Genomic DNA, 22,206 nt, shown 5'->3' on the forward strand with positions numbered 1-22,206 from the left:
AAGCAGCAGGCCCATCAAGGCTCTGGGCTCCCTCTTTGTTCTGACTTTATGGCATTTTATGCCACAATGAGAAACACTGTGTACTCCGTGGGAGGCCATTGTGCCAGGCTGCAAGGATGTGGGCTCTGGGGCTTGTGCCCTTCCCCCCCCCCCCCGCCAGTGGGAGGAGGGCCTTTGTGACAGGCTGGGGGACAAAACAAGGGGTGCTGGACACTGTTACTGGGGCAACTGCCTGGTCAGTGTAGCCCCTGGGTCCCTCTCCGCAGAAGGCCAGGGGGAAGGGCAGAAGGTTGGAATTTCTTCTAGAGGAGCAGTCCTGGTTACCTGGTAAATTATACATCGGGCGGTGCTAGCAACGGCCTCCGTGTTCCCCAGGCTGCTAGGACGACCTCATCCTGCCTCTAGATTCTGTGCCCGGAGATGGTGGCTATCTAATGATGGCCACCAGGGGGCGCCAACTTGGTGAGTAGGCAAGCTTTCCCAACAGTCCGCCAAGTCTGGGCCTTGCATAATTTTGGGTAGATATGGTCTTCTGAGGCAAGGGTTTTCCGTTTTGTAGAGATGGTGTGAATGGGGAGAGCCTAGGGAAAATCCATGGAGCCTCACACGGATAGGCCAGTGGGATTTCAGAGCGACTTCAACACCCTCCCCTCCCCTTCCAAGTGAACTGTGAAAGTAGCTCCCCTGTGGCAGAAGACAGGTGGGTACTTGGGCCAGGAGGGCATCGTGGAAGCCATGGGGTCCCGTCTGCGCTCTGCCTTTCAGTGCGCACACACACATGGGCAGGCAGGGAGAGCAATTTCGGGTACAGGGTCATTTCATTGAGAGGGGATGGAGAGTGTGGCACAGACAAAACCCACAGCCAGGAGGAAGCCCAGGTTAGGGAACCCCGGAGGGAGCAGTCCCTGAATACTGGAGTGTGCCACATGGGCGCTGAAAGGGAGAAGGCGGAGGGAAGGCATGTCCATTTAGCTTCACCCTGCAGAACAGTCCTGTGTCCCCATGAGATTAAAGGGTGAACCAAATAGGTCAGGTGAGGCTGGTGGGGCCCCATGTTCTCTGGAGATGCTCCCATTGTAAACAGCTGAAGAGAGGAAAGGCCAGTTTCCCGCTAGGCATTTGCAGAGCATAACAGTCACTGCTCCCTTCAGCCCATAGCTCACTCTCTGTGCCCACTTAAATCTGGCCCCCCACCTCCAGTGCTCCCCACGTGGGCCCCCTAACCCTGTCCCAGTGCAGCAGCCGCCCAGCTGGGCTTCTTCCCCCTTCAGCCCACCCTCCACATGGCCGCTCCCACTCCCTCTCAGAAACAGAGCTCTCCTGACCTGTCAACCCCAGGCTAGAAAGCCTTCCATAGCCTCCCAGAGCTGCACCCAACCCCGTCACATCCTCCTTACTTCCCACCAGCTCTGGCCACACTCAGTGCCTTGACTTTCCCAAACACACAAGTCTTTTCCTTCCTGAGCCTTTGTGTTCCCTTCTGCTTGGGTGCCCTTCCCTCCCCACCAGCACTGGTCTGAGACTCAGTTCCAGCATCACCTCCTCAGCTGATCGGTTGACAGGAGCAATAACAGAAGCAGCTTTGCCACCAGGCTCCCAAAGCAGTGGGAAGACGGATGGCAAAGAGTACAAGCTAACTGGATTCAAAGCAAAGCCCTCTGAAACGTTGGCTTGTGTCCCTCCTGCCTGGAGGGTCTGTCCTGCAGAAGGTATGGAAGAAGCGGGGGTAGGAGGGGCACGAACAGCGGCCCCTTCCTGTCCTTGAACTCTGCCTTCTTCCACATCCAGCTCCATCTCCTGAAATAACACAAGGCACTTTTTATTTTTTTGGATACTCTTGGTTACCCATCTGTTTCTTTAGACTCTGAATCCCTTTTAGGCAAAGTGTGTCTTGATCATCTTCATATTTCCCAGGATCTAGTTTAGAACCCAGGGGCTTCTCCGATGCCTCAGTGGTTAGAGAATCTACCTGCAATGTAGGCGACACGGGTTCAACCCCTGAGTCAGGAAGATCCCCTGGAGGAGGGAGTATTCGTGCCTGGAAAATCCCATGGACAGAGGAGCCTGGGGGTCTACAGTCCATAGGGTCACAAAGAGTTGGACATGACTGAGCAGACCGAGCACAGTTTAGAACCTAGCACATGGTAGACATGTAGAAAACCTCTGAATACTCAAATATACCTTGAACTTGAAAGTGTTCCTTTACCTAGAATGCTTTTTTTTCTCCATAAATTTATATTATCACTTTCTCCAAATTTCTCCAATTTTTTCAATACTTGCCTCTGGAAGAAGCAAGTATTGTTCACTTTTTCATTGCTTGAGCATCAGGAGGTTACTGAGTACCTAGTATGTGCCAGGCATTTTCAAGGCACTGGAGGAGCATGGTGTACAAAAGAGGTAAGTGTTCCTTATTCCAACTTGCCAATGACCATATCCTCCCCCTGACCCACCCCTGCAACCCTTAGCAGACCACATCCTTTTCCGGCAGTAATTTAGCAAGTTTGTAACCACTCAGCGCTCCTGGCATCCATAGTGTCTGGGACTTGGTCAGCAGTCAAACATGATTCATTGTGTGTCCAGCTTCAGGAAAAGGATAGATGTAGAAGGTTTAACTTTGCCTTAAAAAGGCTCACAGCCTCACTGGGGAGCCAAATTATTTGTTTATAAGATCACTGAAAACCCCAGGAAGCCACTGTCAGGGAAGATCTTGGGTTTTTTATTTCACAGCCTTTGGGAATTCACTGGATCTGTTAGTTCTCTTGATCAAGGGCTGCTGCTGCTGCTGCTGTTAAGTCGCTTCAGTCGTGTCCAACTCTGTGTGACCCCATAGACAGCAGCCCACCAGGCTCTGCCGTTCCTGAGATTCTCCAGGCAAGAACACTGGAGTGGGTTGCCATTTCCTTCTCCAATTCAGGAAAGTGAAAAGTGAAAGTGAAGTCGCTCAGTTGTGTCTGACTCTTTGCAACCCCATGAACTGCAGCCTACCAGGCTCCTCCGTCCATGGGATTTTCCAGGCAAGAGTACCGGAGTGGGTTGCCATTGCCTTCTCTGGATCAAGGGCTACTTTTTTTATTATTTCCTGGTTTTCCCTATATGTGAGTCTCACCTTCCCACCTGACTATTAACTCCTCCAAGAAAGGGACATCATGTCTGATAGCCACTTTCCCAGGTCCCCATCTCAGCACCTGATATGCAGGTGTGAATGAGTGATCACCACCATGGACAGGCCTTCACCACTGTGTCTTACTGAGACACACCCAGGAGCCTGTTATGAATGGCTTTTCAGGTTCTGCTCAGTAAAGAAGAGGGGAGGAGGTGTTCCTTCCCATCATAGTGCCTCTCTTGCTAAACGTCACCCTTAGAATCTTCTGCAAGAAAATACTGAGACTCATATCCAGAAGAGAATCAATTTGACAAAAACCACTTGTTATGGCAACCCACTCCAGTATTCTTGCCTGGAGAATCTCATGGACAGAGGAGCCTGGCAGGCCACAGTCTGTGGGGTCACAAAGAGTCAGACATGACTCAGCAACTGAGCACATTCACACCTGTTTTCCTACTTCCATTTGGGTACCTCTTAACTAGTTCTTAGTACTGGTTACTGCTTGGTGGTTTATATGGGTGAGAACTACTGGGCTGGCCAAAAAGTTTGTTTGGGTCTTTCTGTAAGATGGTACAAAAACTTCAAAGGACTTTTTGGCCCACCCAATATTTCGGGGGAATCTCAAATTACAAGTAAGCTTGTGATGAGAGAAGTGATGCCCTGTCCTTCCTGCTTCCTTCCCTGCTGGCTCCCAGCTTGCTCCCCACATTACCTGCTCCTTCTCTGGGATAGTTTTACCAGAACATTCTCTAGAGTCAATGCTTTAAGGGCGTGGGTTTTTCATCCAGTGGGTTGTACTCTCTGTTGCCTTCCTGTGTGCGCCTTACAGTTCCAGAGGCTAATGTCTCTTGCCTTTGTTTGTTGATGGTATGGCCATCTGTAACCTTTATTGAACCCTGGGTGCTTTGAAGTTCAATGTGCAATAAAAAGTTCATTAAATAAGATGTGGAATCGTGAAAATAAGGTTACAGAAATGTTAACAAAGGATCATTTCCTGCTTCCTGTTATACTTAAAAAAAAAAATGTATGTCTCTAAGGAATTTATGTCACCATTAAAACTACGGAAGAGTAAAAGGAAGGACAGGCCTGGGTCAGAGAGAGGGTGAGATGCCTGAGGAGATGTCTTGGCGAAGACCCAGCCTGTTGTCTTAATTGAGAGCTTAGGGTCTAAGGGGAGAATGGAAGCCAGAAAGATATAGAGACAGATCTCAAATTCTTATGATGAATGGTTTGAACCCAACATTTCTAGTGGCGTGTGTGTGCACTCAGTCGTGTCCAACTCTGCAATCCCATGGACTGTAGCCCACCAAGCTCCTCTGTCCATGAGATTTCCCAGGCAAGAATACTAGAATAGATCGCCATTTCCTCCTCCTAGGGGATCTTTCCCACCCAGGGATCAAACCCACATCTCCTGCATTGGCAGGTGGATTCTCTGCCACTGAGCCACCAGGGAAGCCCATTTCTAGCAGGGATGGCTCCAAATGGATTGCCACGGCCTCCAGTGGTGCAGGGACTGGGGCTGTGTAGGGAGCACATGGAGTCATTGGGTTTCACCTTCAGACAGTGACTGGTGCTGGCAGGTGCCTCTTGTCCACTTGAGGTAGAAAAGTAGAGACAGAGAGACATGGAGAGCCAAGATGGTGAAGAGAAAGAAGTGCGTGGGATGCGTAGCAGAGCATCACTATAGCTGCCTCACGGTTCCACTGGCTGCTGGTCCACGGCTACACTGGCTTGCTTTCCAATGGTGACCTTTTTTTTTTTTTTTGCCATGTGGCACTGTATGTGGGATCTTAGTTCCTCGACCAGGGATCAAACCTGTATCCCCTGATTGGAAGCATGGAGTCTTAACCACTGGACCACCAGGGATGTCCCTTCTGAACTTGTGAACTCTGTGAACCTGTGAATTCAGTCCCTTCTGAATCTGTGGTGACCTTCTAAAGTGAGCAGAAGGTCAAATTTTGAGGCTCAGGGGGTGTCCTGGAAACCCCAAACACTAAAAGCATATCCGTGCCTGGCGTGGCCTTCGGGTCAGGAAGGCACCCCTGTCCTGACAGTGCTCTTCCCTGGCCCAGCCACCAGGCGCATTTGACAGTCCCCTGGGGCTCAGGGTTCTGACTCGATAATGGCCAAGGGTGTCTGTACGTTTCAGAGGTTGCCCTGTTCTCCCACATTCTGATCTGAGTAGTGGATCTAGGCTTCTCCCCCGACACCACACAGTCTGCTAGAGGGCCCTGGTTCTTTTATTAAAGGAAGGGCAGCCACAGATGATCATTCCTGGTAAATACGCTTCTCTAATGACAGATGGGACCCCATCAGCACCTTTGTTTCTTGGCATATACACACACACAGATGCTGGGATGACATACCCTGGGAGCCGAAGCAAAATAAACAGCTCCCTTGGCTGGGGGCAGGGAAGGTTCCTATTTCTCATGGACCCTCCTTGCTTGGGCAGTGGACATCCACGTGTGATGCACACCCAGCCCCCGCAGCCTTGCTGGCCTCTATTTTGGGGGCCAAATATCCCTAGAGACCCACTTGCTTATATAACCATTAATGACCATTTAATTACCACTCATATTTAATAGGAAACAATTACGTGACCTGGTGGTTCAGATGGTAAAGAATCTGCCTGCAATGCAAGGGACCCAGGTTCGATTCCTGGGTCAGGAAGATCCCCTGGAAGAGGGAATGGCTATTCATCTATTCATGTTGGTATTTTTGCCTGGGGAATCCCATGGACAGAGGAGCCTGGTGGGCTACAGCCCCTGGGGTTGCAAACAGTCAGACACGACTGAGCAACTAACACTCACACTTGACTGTCACTTTTCAGCCAGAGGGCCGCTGTGCCTATAGCTGGCAGCCATTAGTCTTGGTGCCAATGATGACAGTGCCATATCCCACCAGCTGAACACAGATACACATCTCCTAAAGCACACAGCAAGGTCAGTGACGCTGCTGCTGACGGCCCAGGCGGGGCCCCACTCACCCTCTCTCTTGTGGCCCGGTCGTGGTTGAGTCTCATGAGTTCTGCAAACCTCTGTTCATAGAGATGAAGCAGCAACACCAGGTACAAGCCTGAATTCATTAGCTCATTTTGTACCTACAGGTGGACAAGAAAGCCTTTAAGTTCATCTATAAAATATTCACGGGCTCAATCACAGGGTGGAGGATCCTAGGCCAAGAGGGGACAAGAAATAGGAATGGGAGCCCAAGCCCCAAGGCAAGGCCTGCTCTGGAGGGGGACCGGACAACAGAGCAGAAGGGGACCCGGGGTGGAGGCATCCTGGAATCCTTGACTGCCTAGTGGAGGATGCCTGAAGAAGCTCCTGGCCTGGTCCTGGGCTGTGGACACTCACTGAGTAGTTACCTGCCATGGCCTTGAGCTGAGTGTTGGGAGAACACAGGGCCAAAGGTCTCAGCTCCCTGCTGGGACCCCATTCTGTGATGTGGGAGAGAGTGTGCCTCATTCAAAGACGGCTCCCGTATCAGTGGGATGTGTCAAGGGCCACAAAGGAGTCGTGAATGGGAAGAAAGAGGCTGGTAGCATATGACCTGGGAGACAGTGTCTCTGATGGTCCTAAAAGGATGGGAGGGACTTTGGGAGGTGGCTCTGAGGGCCATTCAGGGCCTTTTAGACAGAGGCCCTGAATGGCCGCACACACATGAGGGGGCGGAGTGTTTGTTGGGCAAAATTCTCTACTCGTATAGCTGGAGTATATGGGGAAGGTGCTGGCTTTGAATTTTTAAAAAGTCTTGCCGTGGGCTGGGGAGATGGTGCGGTGAGACCCCATTAGGCAGAACGGAGGCAACTGGACGTCATGTTGTGTGTACACGTGTAGCCGCTGGCCGCTGAGAAGGGGAGTCAACCGGATAAGACTGTATGACTCAGGAAGGCAGACGGGTCTGTTGGAGAATCTGGGACACAGGTCCATGGTGGGAACATTTGATGTTCCTAGATCCCTTATTTGCTCAGGGAAAGGGCCTCAGGCCTTAGTTCTCTAAGTTTCTCCCTTCACAACTGGGCTTAGTGATGGTCGCACCTAGGGGCTCCCTGACTCCCCACCCTCCCTGGCTGCCCTATTGTCATCTAAGCCCCAGAGAGCATGTGCCCGGTGGGGCCTCGGATGCCCAGTGGGGCCTCAGATGCCACGTGAACCTCAAGGCCTCTGCGCATGCTCTTTCTCACATGGTTTGTTGGCTTGCTTTTGTGCGTCTGTTTCTGTTGAAAATCTTTATTTAGCCATGCAGGGTCTCAGTTGCAGCACTCGGAACCTTTGCTCTTTAGTTAGGGCATGTGGGATCTTCAGCTGCAGCATGCAAACTCTTAGTGGCAGGAGGTGGGATCTAGTTTCCTAGCAGGGATCGGAGCCAGACCCCCTGCACTGGGAGCATGGGGTCTCAGCCTCTGCACCACCAGGGAAGTCCCTTCATGTCTCTGCTGTGAAAACTCCTCTGCCAATTTCCACCTTTCCAAGGCTGTGTCCATGACTTTCTTTACAGCCGTCACAAGGTCGCCTCCTTGCAGAAGGCTTCCCGATGAAACGCATTTGTTCCAGGCGTTCCTCCCTGAGTCCTAAGCCTTCGTCTTTGCTGTGTATGCCGCGTCGTGCACTGGCTGATGTCTTTGCTTTTTCTCGGTGGGTGGGTGGTGGTGTATTTTTCTCACTGGTGCTGACAACACTGGGAGGTTCCTCTAGGGAAGATCTGACCATTCGAGTGACCGTGGTGCCTCTGTCCTTGGTTCCTTTGGCAGTCTGTCTTGCGGAGCCTCGCCCCATGGACCTGCCTCGACCTTCAGTAAATTCTCAGATTTGTGATGACTCCTCCCCGTCTGCCGCTTTATTCCCCCATCTGTCCTTGGGTCAGATCTCCAGGGTGGGAGGATCGGGGATGGGCCAGACGATGCTCAGGAAACCCCAGGGGACTAGAAGCCCCGGCAGAGGGCACGGCCCTTGACATCACCCTTGGGAAAGGTCGAAACCGTGACTGCTTTCCCAGGAGAACTGAAGCTCGGCCTTGACACAGTAGCATCTCAGTGCCGCCTCCTTCCTTTCCCCCGGAGGCCCAAGGGGCTTCACACACCTGGTGTCCTATTCCCATCTCATGGAGGGCAGCGCAGGAAGCCGGCACAGAGCACACCCCTTCCAGGATGGATCGGCTGCCAGAAAAGGTGCTCAAGCTGAGCAAAGATCCTTGCGCTCTTCCCTTCTGCATCGGGGCCAGCTCTGAATCTTGGTGACCACTGGCCTCAAGGTCACTGCTTGAGCCCCCTCCTGCCCTACAGACCTGCCTTCAAAGACTCCAGCCAACAGTCCTTAGTGGTTAGCCTATTTTTAGCCTTTCTCTTCTGACCTTGGCCTAGAACAGGCAGAGAGGAGATGGCTCGTTTCTCTTTTTTCTGTGTTAAAGGCCTCCTCCCACCTTCCCCAGGAGCCGGTGCTTCCTTTGCCATCTGTCTCAGGAGCCACCACCTCTGGGAAGCCTTCCCGGACTACCTACCACACAGACCAAGCCTTGTCCCTTGTTGACTTTTCCTCATGGGGGGCCTCCCATGAGCTGTCGATGGCTGTCTCCTGAGTGCTTGCTTCACCAGGAAGCCTTTCTGCTCCCAGACACTCCGATGCATAACGGCAAGTCAATCAGATAGAAAATGGCTTGGAACTATCAGGCCTGTCAAAGCGTGCAGGGAAATCATTTACTTTTTATGACTCCATAAGACCCGGAGGCATGCAGATGGGAAAATATCCACTAATGTTTTCTGCAGATCATTTGAAAAGTCACTTCCAGCAGATTGTGTCTCTGCCCTGGTCGTGGGAGGGAACCTGTCACTTGGTGCCATAAATCTCGCTGGCCCAGCTCCTTTATGTGCCCTTTGCAGAGCCTGTGATGCTGGACAAAAGGGGCCGGGTGGGCCAGTCGGCGCAGACATTTCATAGTCAGCGTGGAGTCATCCTTTTTACCCTAAGCCACAAGTGGGAGGCGTTTGTTATCAGAGAGTTCCATCCGTCGTGTTTGGTCGATAAGGGCAGGATGAGCTAATTTTTGGAGCGTTATTTATTGGAGTTGCTCCCGACCTGACCCTCCACGGCCCGTGTGCATCACACTTTGCTGCCCACGTGCAACAGCAGAGATGGGGGTGGGGAGGCACGTGAAGCAGTGGGCAGGAGCTCAGGGGGGCACTCTGCCCACCTACCAAATGTTTTCCTTCCTTTTCTCCTGCCCTTTTATTTTGTTCAAATCCATTTCAGCAGAGGGATTTGTTATGGATGGAAATTCTCAATGTAATCTGCTCAAAGAAAGAGAGCCTGGCTAAGAGTTCTAGCAAGTCTTCAAATATGTTCCAAGGATGCTCCCAGGTGTGAGGGGGATTAGGTGGCTACGTGTGTCCAGGGACATCTGTCCACAGCCGAGAGGGAGCACGGTCAGCGGCCGAGAGGGAGCACAGTCAGGCCTGTGCTTCCAAACAATGATAGCCAGAGGCCCGCTGAGCCCCTCCTGTGTGGCAGGGGCCAGGATGGCAGGGGCACTTCTTCATCACACAGGGAGCCTGGGACCCCAGAATGGGCAGCCTGGGGCCACCATGCCCTGTGACATTGGGCAAAGACTTTTAACTGTGCATGGAGAAGGGGACTCCATTTATCAGTGGGGAGAATTATAGCCTCTGCTCTGCTTCCTTTCCTCAATGCGTGATGACAAAATGAGCTAATACGAGTGGACATGGTATTTCGCAAAACAGAAAACATCCTGCAAGAGACAAGAACTAAAGCTAGGACTGGGGGCAAGGACCACATGTGCCTTGCCTGCCCCTTTGCTCCTAGTGCCTGGCCCATGCCTGGAATATTATTGCTCAATAAATACATGCATGGATCAAAGAATGAGGGGGAAAGTATATAATTTTGGGTTAGTGATGACTTTTGACTCTTGTGGTCCCAACTTTAACACGTGTCAGAATTACTGAAAGGGCCTTTTAAATGCAGTTCCTGGACACCCCCTTTTCCCAAATGCTGATTCACTAGGTCTGGGCAGGGCCCAAGAACGTGCATTTCTAGCAAATTCCCAGATGATGCTGTGGGCCCTGGTTTGGCAACCACCCATCTCAAAGAGCTGCTCTCAGCTAAGGATCAACAGTTGGTAGCCAGTAAGCAGAATCTGGTCTGTGGATGTGTCCTGGTTGAAAGGAAGGAGGGTAGGAAAGAAGGAAGGATGTGACCACCTTCTGCTGGAAGGAGTATTCACTGCCTTGCCATAGTCGCCATCGCTCCCAGTGGATGGCACTTGGGAGATTCTGAGCAGCTGTTAATCTGCCTGGTCTCTATGGCATTTGAGTGTACAATCTCTGACCTCAGTTTTTCTTAAACTTCTTTTCTCCTGGTCCATTTTGCAACCTGGACTGTTCCTTGGAGCTCTATCTGTTGCCATCCAGGAGCTCTTCCTTCCCCTCAGAAACCCAATCAACCAATCCATCAATCAATTGTGAGTCCCACATTCAGGTTCAAGAGCGTGCGCGCGCACACATACACACACAACAATATGGAGTGGCTTCACGGGCAACACTGCAGGGAGGTGGGCAGGGGGTGTGGAATGCCTGCTGGGCTTAATTTCCAGGCATCTTTGAGTAAGGGCGGGAGCAAGTTGATGCCAACCCTGGCAGGCCAATAAATGGACTGCCTGATGCCCACAGCCCAAGGTGCTTAGTTCAGGTCCTGGTCTCCCCTCCGCCCCTCCAGCTGCTTTAGCTTCATGGGGCCACCACCCCCCAGACAGCCTTTAGGAGTTCCTAATCTAGCCACCTGGAGCCTGGTAACAAGCCCTGACCCTATGGGGACCACCCAATGTCCAAAAAAAGGAGGGAAAATCAGATTTCAGTGCCCTGTTAGAGGTCACGGTTAGCATTCCTGCTGGCTCTACTCAGGTGCATTGAACCAAAGCCGGGAAACACACACTAATCCAAGCCCCTCAGAGAATACTGACAGTGCTGGCTGGGCACCGACTGGGCAAGTCCACAGTCTGTGGTCAGACGCTAAGTGAGGTATCTTAGAGGGCTTTGTCCTCAAAAGCCTGTGTGTGGAGGGCTCACTCTTTCTCCTCTCTGGTCTTTTCTTGGCTGTGCTGGGTCTTAGTGGGGGCACACGGGATCTCTGATCTTCACTGAAGCGTGTGAGATCTAGTTCCCTGACCAGGGATCGAAGCTGGGATTCCCTGCATTGAGAGCACCAAGTCTTAGCTACGACCACCAGGGAAGTCCCCGTCACTATCTTTGTGCTAAATGACAGTTACTCCCATCTTCATCCGTGGAGAGTTTCTGAACTTGTGGAAGTCACACCTCCCTAGTGCCTCCAGTTTAACTCGGACTGTTAGCAAACAGACACTACTAAATTCACCACCAGCCATCGGAACAGTCGGAACTGCCGTAAAAGAGGGAGCTCTCGGCTGCTTTCCATCCGCAGATAAATATTGCACATTGGTTCTTGCGACCTTTGTTCTCCCACCAGGGTAGGTCTGTCAATCTAGTTTCTCCCTGTGATTATAATGAAGGGCATTTTCAAAAGGCTTTGATGGCCTGTCAAGTTCTCCTCGAAACTAATTTAAACTCTTTTCTGCTTCCATGTCGTGTAATTAGTGTGCTGGGTATTTTCCATCTTCCCCTCCAGCTCCATTTTTCACCCTGCTCTGCGGCCGAGAGGCTGATCTCTATGGGTTGCGTTTACTTGGCCCCCTTGTGTTTGGGCTCCCCATTGTGTTCAGGTCCTAGGAGGAGACCAGAGGGCAGGAGGAGAGAGGCTGGGGTAGTTATCTCCCGGTTCCCTCTCTGCGGGGCAGTGGGGTGGCCATGGCAGCTGCTTTCCCCTACTCACAGGCGGGTGGTGACTCCTGGAGCCATAACCCAGGATTTAAAAAGATAACTATAGGACTGCCCAAACTCAGGGGAACCATTTCGACTCTGTTGTGCTTTTTGCACAAAAAAGGTCTGGCTATAGGCCAGGGCTTCCCTGGTGGCTCAGCGGTCAAGAATCTACCTGCAGTCCAGGAGACACAGGAGACGCGGGTTATCAGGTTCAATTCCTGGGTCGGGGAGATCTGGAGGAGGGCATGGCAACCCACTCCAGTATCCCTGCCTGGAGAATCCTACGGACAGAGGAGCCTGGTGGGCTATGGTCCACAGGGTCTGAGAGAATCAGACACAAATGAAGCGACTTGGCACACACACATTGACAGGCCAATGATCTGAAAGCCAAAGTGACTCCTCTGAAGAGTGACATTTCAGTTGCTAACAATGATTTTATGGTTTTTATATTATGCCCTTTACAGTTGTGGTTATTAATCATTTTTTTCCCTAATTGCGTGATGAGGGAGGTCAGTCTTGAATTATAATGGTAACGATGGGACGTTTTCATTTGAGAGAAATATCTATTGACTGCTTATTGTTTGCCAGGCATCGTCCAGATCAGCACTACCCAATAGAAATACCGTGTGAGCCACCAATGCAGACAACACGTGTAACCTGAAAATTTCTAGGAGCCACAATAAAGAAGTATAGAAAGAAACTGGTGAAATTATTAATAATTTTAATAATGTATTTTATTTGATCTGATATGTTTTAAATATCACTTATACTGTAATACGGGCTTCCCTGGTGGCTCAGTCGGTAAAGAATCTGCCTGCAATGCAAGAGACTTGCGTTCGATTCCTGGGTCAGGAAGATCCCCTGGGGAAGAGAAGGGCAACCCATTCTAGCGTTCTTGCCTGGAGAATCCCATGGACAGAGGAACCTGGCAGGCTACAGTCCATGGTGTTGCAAAGAGTCAGACACAAATGAGCAACTAACTATTTATTTTAAACTATAATATAAAGTTATTTATGTGATTTTTTTTTTTTTTAAGAGTGAAAGTGAAGCTGCTCAGTCATGTCCAACTCTTTGTGGTCCCATGGACTGTAGTCTACCAGGCTTCTCTGTCTATGGGATTTCCACTCTTAGTTTTGGACTGAGCCTTTGAAATTTGGTGTGTAACACAGCACATCTGGGCTGGAAGTAACCACTTGTTTGTGAGCTAGCTGTGTCTGTGGCTTCCATGTTGGGCAGCATAGCTCTAAACAGAAGTGTTTGCCTGAGACATGGGCAATGAACTATTATTTCGGGCATAAACCACCTTCCCATCTAAAGTTAACTCTTTCACAGTACTAGAATTGCAATCCAATGGCCCAGGAGAGTTAATTCACGAGGTGTTTTGTTTTGTTTTGTTTTTAAACACACAATAGGGAAATTCCATGGTTGTCCAGTGCTTAGAACTAATTGCTTTCACTGCCGAGGACACAGGTTCAATCCCTGGTTGGGTGCAGCCAAAAAAAAAAGCACAGAGTAAACAGGTAAACAGGTGCTTACATGTTTTTAAACCCTGAGCAAAGCTGTTCCTCATTACCCCCCAAGATTACTCAATATATAAATTGGGGACTATTTCTCCAAGACCCTGATTTTTTTTCTCTTGTGGCTATTCAACTTCAATTGTTTCAGCAAATTTGGGTGTGGAGCTTGCCAGACTTTTCCTATCTCTATATGTCTAGTCAGCTACTGCAGCTTCCTACTTTGTCCCTGACAGTAGTGGGACCAAGTCTTCTAATCCTCCAGTGGTCCGATTTGGGAACAGACTTTCTCAGAGAAGCGAGCTGAATTGGGAGCCTTGCACAGGACCTCTGCACCCCACCTCCACTATTATTCCTGGTATCAGAGAAAGAGCTCCTTCCTGCCTTATACCTCTACCCATGTGGACCCAGCATGGGTAGGAGGTTCTCTTACCCGGGACTGCTGGTGCTTCTGGTAGAACTCGGTCACATTGAAATCATCCAGGTTGACCAGTAGGCTTTGCTTACACATCTCACAGGTCTTTACAGCACCAAGATTTGCTCCTTAAAATGAAAGAATTTTGTTACACGTAACCCTTTTGGTGTTGACATTTTGAGAGCGAATTTGTATGTGTTAGGAATTCTGAGTTTTGGTGGCCTTTTTATAGTGGGTCATCTTCTGTAGAAAATGACCTTGAACCTGAGAGCTGAAATTTTCTTTGTCATTGTTTTCATTATTATGCAAGCTTCCCATGAGTGAAATTCCCGTGACTTTTAAATAACAGGTCTTGCTCTCTGTTTAAATATAAACACATAGGTTCATAAACTTGGAATTACTACATGGAGGCTGAGAGTCTGTGACACACGTGTTTGCCAGAAGAGTGAACATTGGGTCTATGTTACTGATGTTTTTCCTGGTAGATCTAACACAAGTCCAAGCAAATAAATTAGTAAGGACCAAATTGATGGCAGAAGCTATCCTCGACCTATGGCTTAAAAATCTGCCTTTACTTCTGCCCATGTAACTCCCCGATTGAGAAAGTGAGGGACCCCAGGCCCACATGTGGGCTGTGGTATAGCGATATCTGGGTCGAACACTTGAGCCTGAGCTCAGCCTCATTTGGGAAAAGACACAGGAGAAGGCTTCCTTTGTTCCTGGTTTGTTGCTGTTGATTTTTTGTTTTGTTTTTTAATATAGTTATTTATTTGACTGTGCCAGGTCTTACTTGTGGCCTGTGGGACCTTTAGTTGTGGCATGAGAACTCTTAGTTGTGGTGCATGGGATCTAGTTCCCTGACCAGGGATTGAACCTGGGCCCTCTTGCACTGGGAGTACAGAGTCTTAGCCACTGGACCACCAGGGAAGTCCTCCTGTTTAGTTTTGTTTGATGTGAATTCTAGATCAGCACGTTTCCCCCCCCTTTATCCTATTCCTCAGTGCAAAGTGGAAGATGCAGATCTATGGTTGTTATATCTAAGCAAGTGTGATGCCGTCTGTCCTTTCCCCTGGTGTAGGTGCTGCATTTTGGTTAATGATGTACTGGTGTTTGTTTTATGCTTTAGAAAACAGAGGACTGGGAATTCCCTGGTGGTCCATTGGTTAGGACTCTATGCTTCCAATGCAGAGGGCCCAGGTTTGATCCCTGGTTGGGAAACTAAGGTCCCACAAGCCACCAGGCACGCCAAAAAAAAAAAAAAGAATACAGAAGACTAATCAGTTACTTGAATTTATTTGGTAAAGATAGAGTTTGTACAGTTTTACAATCCAGTTCTACTTTTCCCCAGTGGGGATACAAACAGGTAGTAAATTATAGAGACTTTCAAAAGACAAGGATGAACACTGATCCCTCATCTGCATTTTGATGACTTGATTTTTTTTTTTTAACAACATTCTGTAATACTTAAGGCTATGGATCATCCCATGTGTCCTCCAGTCTAATCCTGCCTAGCACACCCAGGCCAGAATTGGCATTTACAAGCATTTAGCAGCACTTTCATTACATATCTCATGAGTAATTTTTTCTGTTCTAGATGTTTAATTGGCCCAAATTTCTAGCAAGATAAAGCATCGCACGGCAGGGTCATTAGCTGCTGAGATCCACTTGTTCTTTGCTCTCTGAAGGGCTAGGTTCTCTGCTCACTGTGCAAAGATGCCTTTAAGCAACTCGGGCTGCAGTTGCTACTACTCTCCTCCAGATGTGGAGAAAGGACCTTGAGGAGAGAAGAGTTAACTGGTTCATCCCTAGTGTTCATTCCCTGATTAAATGGTGTGCTGTGCTTGGTGGGGGGGGGGGGCTGGCCACAACCCATGGGGACAGGGTCAAGGTCAAGGTCTCCTGGGTCGTCTAGCACAATGAAAACCAAGGAGGACAGCATGGAGGAGAGAAACAGCCTCTGGCTCTAGGGTAAAAAGTTTGCAGAGATGGGGACTCTGAAAGACATAGCAGGTCTTTTCAAAGTAAACTCTTCTTTGCATTGGCGTCCCCCTTTTTTTTGTTATTCAAGTTGCTCTTGTTCATAAATATTTTAAAGAAACTTCTTGTTCCCTGCCAAGAAAACTACAGCCGACCTACTGACGTGGCTATATTTAGGTTATAACCTCCCCAGGGCGTTGAGAATGGGGACTTCACACCCAGTTACAAGCTCTGTTAAAGACAGAGCTGCCAAAATGAGCACAATGGGAATCTCTTTATCTAATGTAGGGCTAGAAAAATTACACTGGTAGGCTTTTCCTTCCCCTGTTCCAGAAAGGCAGCTTGGCTCAGTTTCTGGGTGTCAAGCCTCTCCACACCTTCTCTCACAAGTCAAAGGAAGCAGGTCTTGCTGGGGGTCTACCAGCTGTCCTGACTGCTGGGTGCTTGCTGAAGTCCAAGCATGGGCCTGTTTGTGGTTCCCTCTTTCCCAAGAGGTAATCTTAGCATCTCTGCTAAGGCCTCAAGCAGGAGTAGAATTTAATAGCACATTCCAGGATTCATCCCTGAGCCTTGAAAAAACAAAACAAAACAAAACCAAAACCAACTCATTTACCTCCCATAATTTGAAAGCAGCGTTTAGTCCTGATCCTGTCTGTCATGGGCCTCCCAGCAGGAGCCCTGGGCCAGTGCCCCCCTGTTCTCTGTTATCCAGGCTCGCGGGTCCCACACGGCGGCGTCTCGTGTTAATTACATATCGCGGCACGTATGTCCTTCCGCCTTCCCCACCTACCTGATGTTATTTTCACTTTCAGCCATTTTTTCAGGCACTCCTGATGAACAAACTGCAGGCTTCCCACACAGCCGCATGGCTCCAGGAGAGGGTTGGTGGGGGAACCCCCGGCTATCTGACAGATGCGACACAAGTCTCCCTCCTCCTCGGAATCCTCCTCCAGGAGACTAAAAGGAAAACAAGCGCTCGTCACCAGGAGTCTGCACGTCGGCAGTTTCCACAAATACTAGTTTCCACAAATACTAGCTCCCAGAGCGTCCTTGGGGCCGGGGGAGGGGGGTGGGGGAGGTGGAGGGAGCCTGGAAGAAGGAAGGTTGAGGGAACCCGATCTCCACCGCTGCGCCTTCCTGGGGCTCACCCACTGCTCCCTCCGACCCTGCTGCATGGTCACTGATAATAAGTGCATGGATTCTTGTCAGGCTTCTTTGCAGTTACCAATGGGTGCGAGCTCACCAGGAGAACCCAGCGCTCCTATAGCACAGCTAGAGATTGGGAAAGGACTCCAGAGGGAAGCTGAGCCAGAGGCTAGGAGCCCCTCTCCACACCTCGGCCACTGTGGGGTTTAGCTGGTGTGGTGTGTTAGTGAGTGTTGGGGGGAGGTGAGCGTGGGGGGATTTGTGGTCAGCAGGCCTGGGTTTGAGGCTTCCTTGAGTTTGATGACATGCTGCTTAAGCTTCCCGGGTCTCTGTTTCCTCAAGTGTAAAGCCATGAGGATAATCTGACAACTGCTACCTACTTACAAGGGTGGTAAGGGCAGCCTGGGTGCATCTGGAGCCTGTCGAGCGTTGGCAGGTGCTACTCAGTAGATGCTGGTTGGGATGAATGATGAACCAGTGAACTTGGACCTGAGCTCACCATTACCCTTGCCAGTGAATTATGCCGACATTCCAGAATATAAGATGCTAGTATGTGATGAAGATGGAATTAGTGAAAGTGTAAGCAAACATATTTGTATCTCATAAACAGTAAGTCAGGAATAGCTGGTAGATATTTCTGTAGGGAGGGTTTTGAGAGGCCTAAGGCTATTTTTTTGTGCTTTAGAATCTTCATGGGCCTGGGGACTGTCCGGTCAAGGAAAGGAAAATTGGCTGGAGACTAAAATCAACCGAGAGGAAGAAATAGCCATTGCTCTGGATATAGGAGAGTATGCTCAGTTTCTTAAGAGAATTTTCTCCCCAAGAAAGGGAAGTTCAATGAAAAAGAACAGAATTGCACTGTCTTGTGATAGTCACCAACAAAAGAAGAAATATGCCATGTTTATCAAAAAAAGACTCCCCCAGATAATCTATAGATTCAATGCAATTCCAATGAAAATCCCAACAAGCTGATGCTTAAATGTTTGTATAGTGAAAGATTCTTATGGAACAAAATGGAGAGGGAGGCTTTGCTCTGATAAATTTATAAAGCCGCAGTCACTGAGATGATGTTCTTTAGGGAAAAACAAAAAGGCCAAAAGGACAGAACAGAGAGCCCTGAGACAAGCTTACACACTTATGTTATATGGCAGATGCGGCTCTGCAGGGGGAAGATCCTGGGTGTTCAAAATGCATACCTCACACCACACATTTAATGTCACACTTGAGTCCAAAATTCATTTCACATTAAGTCCTAAGTGTGCAAAGCAAAACTGTAGAGATTTTGGAAAAGAGTAGGTAGAATGTCGCAATGACCCCAGGTTACAAAGGATTTCTTAATTAAGACAGCAAGATACAAATCACAGTCCAAACAGAAGATGGATACAATTGACTACATTAAAATTAAGAATTTACTTTCCTTAAGAAAACATCCAAGAAAGAGGAGATACCAACTCTCAATACAAATTGAGAAAAGATATGTCCAAGATATAACTGTCAAAGGATCAGATTAGTTGCCAGAATATATAATGGGTTCTTTTATATATATATATATATATTTGAAGGATTCTTAACATAAAAGAAAAATATTCTAAAAGAAAAATAGGCAGAAGACATAGGTAAGCATTTCGTAAAAGAAGAAAGACAAATGGCTGTTTAACATTTAAAAGAGTCAAGAGGGACTTCCCTGGTGGTCCAGTACTTGACTCATCTCGCAGAGGGCACAGGCTCAGTCCCTGGTGGGGAAGATCCGCTGGAGGAAGAAATGGCAGGCCACTCCAGTATTATTGTCTGGAGAATCCCATGGACAGAGGAGCCTGGAAGGCTTCAGTCCATGGAGATGCAGAGAGTCAGACGCAACTGAAGTGACTTAGCACGCACTGTGCTAAGTGTAACTCATCGAGGCAGTACACATCGTGCATATCATTGTACACATCGTTGAGACAGTATGTTAACTTGCACAGTGGAAGCTGTGCTACCCACCAGCCCAGCAAGTCCACTCTTACATATATATCCCGGAGGACCCTTCACATGTACGCCAGGCGACGTTCACAAGACTGTTCGTGCATCATCGTGCACAGAAAACGGTAGAGGACGCAAACGTCCATTGACTTGTAGTAATTTCTAGGACGAAGTAGTCTGTAGTGGTGAATGCAAATGCATTAAACCCGAAAATATCAACCAGGATGCATCTGCCTAATGATATAAGTGGGAAAAGCAAGTCACAGAACAGCTATTCCATTTCTATGGAGTTCAAAAATAATAGAAACATTTCTACAGGTTCAAAAATATACACAGTGTGTTGTTTAGGAGTGCATATACTCATATGGTGAAGCCATAAGGCAAAAAACTTCCAACACCAACAAGATAAAAAGCAAAGGAATTATAAATTCAATGTAAGAATGCTTTCCAGGGGCAAACAGTCAGACATGACTGAGCACTTCACACACACACACACACACACACACACACACGGGGTGTTAGGAGGGAGGAGATGAAGGGAGGACATGAGGAAGTAGGGTGGGTGAGGGGCTCACAAGCTCCAGTGAGTTTCTGTCTGCTGGAAAGTGGTCATACAGATGCCTAGGTTTTGTTCTAATTCTCTGCTGCTGCTGCTGCTAAGTCACTTCAGTCGTGTCCGACTCTGTGTGACCCCACAGACGGCAGCCCATCAGGTTCCCCCGTCTCTGGGATTCTCCAGGCAAGAACACTGGAGTGGGTTGCCATTTCCTTCTCCAATGCATGAAAGTGAAAAGTGAAAGGGAAGTCGCTCAGTCGTATCCAACTCTTCGAGACCCCATGGACTGCAGCCCACCAGACTCCTCCGTCCATGGGATTTTCCAGGCAAGAGTACTGGAGTGGGGTGCCATCGCCTTCTCTAATTCTCTAGATGTGTGCAAATGTTATATACTTATTTGTATGTATCTAACTAGTCAAGGGAAAAGTTTAAAGAGTGTAAGAGGCATTGAGAAATGGGCTTGAAATCTTAAAATAAGGCATATTATAAAATATGACCATGTTTACTAAAAATTGCATTTATATGCAAAGACCAAAGTCTGGAAACAAAGTTTTTCACAATGCTTTTCTCTGGATTATAGGGTTATTGGTTATTCTTTTAAGTCTGTATTTTTAATATTTTCCAAAATGAATGCTTTTCAAATAATTAGAACAGCATAAGGTTTATTATATACAGAAAAAGAGAGTGTCTGATAAACACAGTGCACAAATAACAGCCGTTTAATGCATTACTACCCCTAGACGTAGATGCATTTTTAACAGAAGTCATTTTTCACCCAAAGGCGTTGCTTTGGGATGATGGAAATCCAGACCCCTGACAAGTGGGTTTAAAAATGTGTTTGGGGGTAGGTGAGGATGGATTGGTGCTGAGACCTTTTGGCCCTTAACCCTGGGTCAGTCTTTTGGTAGTTTGATACGAAAACAAAAAAAAAGTGCCACTGACAAGGAAGGTAAGTTCATCCCAGCAGTTGGAGAAGAGCTCTAGGAGTATGTGTGCATTCTAAGTCTTAAGTCTTATCTTTTCCTCCTTTTTGCACTCAAATTCACTGCCATGGAATTTTCTCACTTGCAAATGAACACTAATAAGTTAATGGCCCAGTGAGCCATACTAACACACGAGAAAGAGGGCTTGCCTTCAAAGAACCACTTTCCAGATCAGTAAGCCAACATCAAGGCATGGTAACCCCTAGGAGGAGTGAAATGGTCGAATCCTGACATGATGCTTAATGATGGCTTTAAAAAGTATCACATTTCATAGTTGTGAAATATCCCCAAATCATCTCACAAGAAAGGAGATATCAAAGAAAAGAGCAATTCAAAAAAGATCTGATTTCTCTCTTTCTCATGCATGAGAAACAGCACAGAAAATGGAAGCAGTGGTCACCCCAGCGTGGCCCTTCAGAGAACTGAGGTAACTATGGTAACTGTTTGAGACTGGCCTTGTAGTTTGGAAGATTCAAATTCTAGAACTGTTGGTTGGATTTGCCCAGCGTCCCATGGGGGAGAGCTGGTGAACTTCAAGTGCTGAGTGGCTCCTTCTCTGGGGAGATAGCAACCTTTTCGTAAAAATCTCTAATTGCTGGGGGTGAGCGGGTGGGTAAGGGAAAGCCATGTATAACAATCAAAAATGCTTGGGATTCCCTGGCTGTCCAGTGGTTAGGACTTGGTGCTTCCACTGTAGGCGGCATGAGCTCAATTCCTGGTCAGGAAAGTAAGTTACTGCAAGATATGCAATGCAGCCGAAAGACGTGCTATCTGGCAAACTTGCCTTTCTTACAGTTATAGCATGCAAGGGAAAAAAACACTTTGGGAATACTGAAGACATTGGGCTGGAACACAGAATGTTTCTTTGTAAAGATATATATTTTAAAAGCAACAAAATAGACAATTTTCTTGAAAGAAGCATCATTAAAATGTCAAGGAAGGGCTTACCTGTGATTTAAAATCCCATGAACACTGAAATCAGATTGATTATATTCTTTGTAGCGAAAGATGGAGAAGCTCTATACAGTCAACAAAAACAACACCGGGAGCTGACTGTGGCTCAGATCATGAACTCCTTATTGCCAAATTCAGACTGAAATTGAAGAAAAGTAGGGAAAACCACTAAACCATTCAGGTATGACCTAAGTCAAATCCCTTATGATTATACAGTGGAAGTGAGAAATAGATTTAAGGGCCTAGATCTGATAGATAGAGTGCCTGATGAACTATGGACTGAGGTTCGTGACATTGTACAGGAGACAGGGATCAAGACCATCCCCATGGAAAAGAAATGCAAAAAAGCAAAATGGCTGTCTGGGGAGGCCTTACAAATAGCTGTGAAAAGAAGAGAAGCGAAAAGCAAAGGAGAAAAGGAACGATATAAGCATCTGAATGCAGAGTTCCAAAGAATAGCAAGAAGAGACAAGAAAGCCTTCCTCAGCGATCAATGCAAAGAAATAGAGGAAAACAACAGAATGGGAAAGACTAGAGATCTCTTCAAGAAAATTAGAGATACCAAGGGAACATTTCATGCAAAGATGGGCTCGATAAAGGACAGAAACGGTATGGACCTAACAGAAGCAGAAGATATTAAGAACAGGTGGTAAGAATACACAGAAGAACTGTACAAAAAAGATCTTCATGACCCAGATAATCACAACGATGTGATCACTCACCTAGAGAAGTGAACTGGGCCTTAGGAAGTATC

The 22,206-nt window shown here is 48.1% G+C and overlaps 1 protein-coding gene and 1 non-coding gene across 9 annotated transcripts in view; both read right to left on the reverse strand.

The window, feature by feature from the left end:
* MARCHF10 (membrane associated ring-CH-type finger 10) overlaps window positions 1-22,206 on the reverse strand; it is a 100,040-nt gene that overhangs the window by 4,053 nt on the left and 73,781 nt on the right. For 7 of the 8 annotated variants that reach the window (XR_009731410.1, XR_009731409.1, XM_061392280.1 and 4 more), the window contains exons 7-9: window positions 16,645-16,811; window positions 13,896-14,005; window positions 6,090-6,203 (exon numbers count right to left, since the gene is read on the reverse strand). Coding sequence is in view for 6 of the 8 variants with exons in the window: in XM_061392280.1 (XP_061248264.1) it covers window positions 6,090-6,203; window positions 13,896-14,005; window positions 16,645-16,811 (391 nt within the window). In the remaining 2 variants the exon portion in view is untranslated. Of the gene's footprint in view, window positions 1-6,089; window positions 6,204-12,686; window positions 12,810-13,895; window positions 14,006-16,644; window positions 16,812-22,206 lie in introns of those variants that run through there. The other variant, XM_061392282.1, reaches the window with a different exon arrangement.
* TRNAG-CCC (transfer RNA glycine (anticodon CCC)) lies at window positions 14,731-14,804 on the reverse strand. The gene has a single exon. It is a non-coding gene; the product is annotated as a tRNA-Gly (tRNA).

This window comes from Bos javanicus, chromosome 19 (genome assembly GCF_032452875.1).
Source record: "Bos javanicus breed banteng chromosome 19, ARS-OSU_banteng_1.0, whole genome shotgun sequence".
NCBI classification, from domain to species: domain Eukaryota; kingdom Metazoa; phylum Chordata; class Mammalia; order Artiodactyla; family Bovidae; genus Bos; species Bos javanicus.